The following is a 4,380-nucleotide window of genomic DNA, read 5'->3' as shown; positions in this document are numbered from 1 at the left end:
AATCTACGCGTTTCAGAAAGGCGGGGCATAGAGGAGAAACAATAATGTACAGTATGTGGAAAATAATGTGTTTTTTGAACGTTAAACCGCATAAACACATTTCATTACACCAAATACACAAAATGTTCTTTTTAGCAACATCATATGACCCCTTTAAATACATTTTTCCATGCAGTATTTTGCATTTTAAATACATTTTCATGTATTTATGCCCATCTTTGTATATATATATATATATATATATATATATATAGGGTATAAAATTGTGTATATTTTTATTATCATTATATATATATATATAACTAAAACACTTTACTTGCTTGAAATAAAATTATAATATTTAAACTATTAATGTTAATATTAAAAAACTTCAACTTATTTCATTTCAGCTAGTAGCCAAGGCAACATTTCTCATTTTCCTTTACTTTAACTTGATAATAAATTCTAAAATAATAAAGCCGAAATTATAAAATAATTAAACACAAAATAATTAAAATTAATAAACATTATATAGACATAGAAAAGTAAAATGACAAAAAACACTATTAAATCACTAAAGCTTTAACTAAAATTTAAATGTAAAAAGGAAAACAAAAATAAAAACTAATTCAAAATATTAATAAAACTATAATAGTATCTCAATTATAGTAAAATTATTTTTATTAACCAATATATATATTATTGTTATGCATTTTATTATTTTATTATTATTTATCTATTAAAAATAAAATACTACATTTTTTCTCAGTAAGATTATTTTGCAGGTCACAAAAAGATTGTCAGAGAATGCTGTTTTTCTTTTAAAAACAAACAAACAAACAATCACAGGATTAAATTATCAGCCATTAAGTTTGTTATTTGGTCACAGCTTAAAAATAATGATCTATTATCAATATTTTAAAAATAAATATAGAATTATTAAAAATTGTTTTAAAGATTTATTTTTGGCATTTTTTGCCTTTATTATCATAGGATCGTTGGTAGACAGGAAGCGAAGTTGGAGAGAGGGGGGACGGGATCAAATAATTTGCACTAAATAAAATTTGACAAAATTAATCAAACCAACTATTGCTTTGTTTCTTTAGTAGTGCTGGGCAACAATTACATTGCGATTAATCCCATCCAAAATAAATGTTTTTGTGTACATAATATGTGTGTGTGTACTGTGTATATTTATTATGTATATATAAATACATACACATGCATGTATATATTTAAGAAAAAGATGTTAAGTTTATATATTAAATATATTTATATATAATATAAATTATATGAATATAAATGTATACATGTAAATATTTTTTAAATATATACTGTATGCGTGTTTTTATATATACATAATATACACCGTACACACACATATATTATATAAACAAAAACTTTTATTAATCGTTGCCCAGCACTATTCTTTAGTAATCAATTCTTAATTATTGAATAAAAATAAACAATGTGTCTTAATTGTTTAATAATAAATATGCAAGAAAAAACTAGTGCTGTCAAACAATTAATCGCATTCAAAATAAAAGTTTTTGTTTACATAATATATTTATGTGTACTGTGTTTATTATGTATATATAAATATATTTAATATATAAACATAACATATTTTTCTTAAATATATACATGCATGTGTTTGTATTTATATATACATAATAAATATACACAGTACACACTCATGTTATGCAAACAAAAACTTGTATTTTGGCTGCGATTAATCGCGATTAATCGTCTGACAGCACTAAAGAAAACTAATGTAAAGTAGTTTTGATGCAGTGTCAGACACACATTACCTGATGAAGTCTGCTGTGGACAGTGTCCCAGAGAAAGGGAGTGTGTTTGTGTGTCCCGGTTGTGTTTGATAAGAGACGGTCCCGGTAAAGGACACGTTAGTGTGAGGGTCGTCCATCAGCAGAGCATAATGACACACAGATGTACTCCTGGCCTCCAGACAGTCCACGACGTTCCCTCTCAAACTCACCGTCTAAGACAGAAGAGGTCCCATTTTATTTTATTGTATAATATTAATAAAATATTTTCTGACCATTACACACCTTCAGCTCCTCACAGGTCAGCTGCACCGCAACATCTTTTATTACAGTTTCCGTGCAGTTGGATATGAAGATCACAAGCAGCAAAGCTTCATCTCTGAACAGACGGCAGGAGGACAGAGACAGGCTGGGGTCAGAGGTCAGGCTGATGACATCAGAGTGAGGTAGGTCTTTGAGGTCAGCGGGTAACAGCGCAGTCAGATCTGAAGACACGGATGGAGGATGTTTGTCCTGGATTGTACTGGGCCGCACTATAACCATATCGCCACCTAATATCTGAGACGTGTTTGCGCGTCTGTCTTCTTTAGTGTCTTTGTTTTGAGCCAGGCCATTGGCTGTGGTGGATTTGGGGGTGTGGTCAAAAGCGGATATGGACGTGGCTGGCTCCTTCTCCAGCAAACTGCCGTACAGGAAGCTGTTGGTCGTGTTACGCGAGGAGCGAGAGGAGGAGTCGGAAGACCTCTCGCTGGTGCCTGATGATGATGATGATGATGACTCGTGTGGGTGGGGCTTTTTTCTAAAGCGAGGGGGCGGGGCTTCGGATTTCCCCAGCTGAGAGGAAACAGAACAATTGGCATTTACACAACAAATGCAATGCATGTGGTTTGAGTGAGTGGATATTTAGTGCCATCAATACAAGATGGTAAGATAAACGCACTATAACTCAAATCACAATTTTAAAATTAAAATCACAAATCCATCATAAAATAATTTTCTCACCAGAGACATGGCGCTCCCGACTCCCAAACCAACAAACAAAGAGGAAGCCAGCTGCTGTTTGTCCTGGTTTTGCGTCAAGGGATCCGGCCGTGGCTCTATTCTCTCTGCTGCCTCCTGTTGGCCGGGGGGCTGAACTGCAGCACTGGGTTCATCCACCGGAGGTGTGCTTCTTTTTTTTTGTGGAAGATACCCATCTTTCCCCCAAACTCTCTTTACACCCTCAAGAATCAGGCATCTCCATAAAGCTTGTCAGCAGATGGAAGCATAAAGTGCTCCAAAATCTCCTGGTAGATGGCTGCATTGACTTTGGACTTGATAAAACACAATGGACCAACACCAGCAGACGTCACGGCAGCCCAAATCATCTCTGACTTCAGAAACTTCACACTGGACTTCAAGCAGCTTGGATCCTGTGCCTCTCCAGTCTTCCTCCAGACCTTGATTTCTGAATGAAATGCAAAATTTAATTTTATCTGAAAAGAGGACTTTGGACCACTGAGCAACAGTCGTTATTTTTCTCCTTAGCCCAGGTAAGATACTTCTGACGTTTTTTTTCTGTATCCGAAGTGGCGAATATATGAAAGTTTCACTTTTTGAAACAAGTTACAAAAAAAAATAACTTTTTCACAATATTAAAATTTTTTGAGATGCACCTGTATATATACAGTATATATACAGTACTGTTTACAATTTTTGGCTCAGTAAGATTTAATGTTTTTACTGAAGTCTCTTCTGCTCACCAAGGCTGTATTTATTTGCTCAAAATACAGTAAAAAATAGTAATATTGTGAAACACAATTACAATTTATATTAAATTGTAATTTATTCCTGTGATCAAAGCTGAATTTTCAGCATCATTACTCCAGTCTTCAGTGTCACATCCTTCAGAAATCATTCTAATATGCTGATTTGCTGCTTTAAAAATTTTTTTTATTATTATCAATGTTAAAAAAAAGTTGTGCTTTTTATATTTGTGGAAACCAATTCTTTAATAGAAAATTCAAAAGGACGTCATTTATTTGAAATCTTTTGTAACATTATAAATGTCTTTACTGCCACTTTTGATAAATTTAATGCATCCTTGCTGAATAAAAGTATTATCTTACTGACTCCAAACTTTTGAGCTGTTGTGTACAACCAAAGACAGCATGCTATACAGATACTCACCCTGCCTTCTGCGAGAGTTCAGTGCTGTTTCCTGAGAGGCCTGAACTGACGGACAGTAGTGTGGGAGATTGTCTGTCAGTGATGCTACATGATGATAAACTTACAGGCAGAGAAAAACCGTACGGCTCCAGATTCAATGCTACAAAATCATAAACAGTCAGTCAAACAAGTCTGGAATGACATGAGGGTGAGTAAATGATGACAAATATTCATTTTTGGGGAAATACTCATTTAAGGGCAGGATACATATATTTGACCCTGGACCACAAAACCAGTCATAAGGGTCAATTTTTTAAAATTGAGATTTATACATCATCTGAAAGTTGAATAAATAAGCTTTCCATTGATTATGGTTTGTTAGGATAGGACAATATTTGGCTGAGATACAACTATTTGAAAATCTGGAATCTGAGGGTGCAAAAAAAATCAAAATATTGAGAAAATC

At 33.4% G+C, this 4,380-nt stretch overlaps 1 protein-coding gene across 1 annotated transcript in view; it reads right to left on the bottom strand.

Annotated features, from left to right (window-relative positions):
- LOC107748318 (AP-4 complex subunit epsilon-1-like) overlaps window positions 1-4,380 on the bottom strand; it is a 20,184-nt gene that overhangs the window by 1,511 nt on the left and 14,293 nt on the right. Inside the window, exons 16-19 of the mRNA XM_016563062.1 lie at window positions 3,936-4,074; window positions 2,769-3,003; window positions 2,052-2,600; window positions 1,791-1,981 (exon numbers count right to left, since the gene is read on the bottom strand). Of these exons, the coding sequence (XP_016418548.1) occupies window positions 1,791-1,981; window positions 2,052-2,600; window positions 2,769-3,003; window positions 3,936-4,074 (1,114 nt within the window). The remainder of the gene's footprint in view (window positions 1-1,790; window positions 1,982-2,051; window positions 2,601-2,768; window positions 3,004-3,935; window positions 4,075-4,380) is intronic.

Source organism: Sinocyclocheilus rhinocerous, unplaced genomic scaffold, assembly GCF_001515625.1.
Source record: "Sinocyclocheilus rhinocerous isolate Xijiao unplaced genomic scaffold, SAMN03320098_v1.1 scaffold7614, whole genome shotgun sequence".
In the NCBI taxonomy this organism is placed as follows: domain Eukaryota; kingdom Metazoa; phylum Chordata; class Actinopteri; order Cypriniformes; family Cyprinidae; genus Sinocyclocheilus; species Sinocyclocheilus rhinocerous.
Note: the sequence above shows the minus strand (reverse complement) of the source record. Positions and strands in the feature narration are given on the sequence as shown.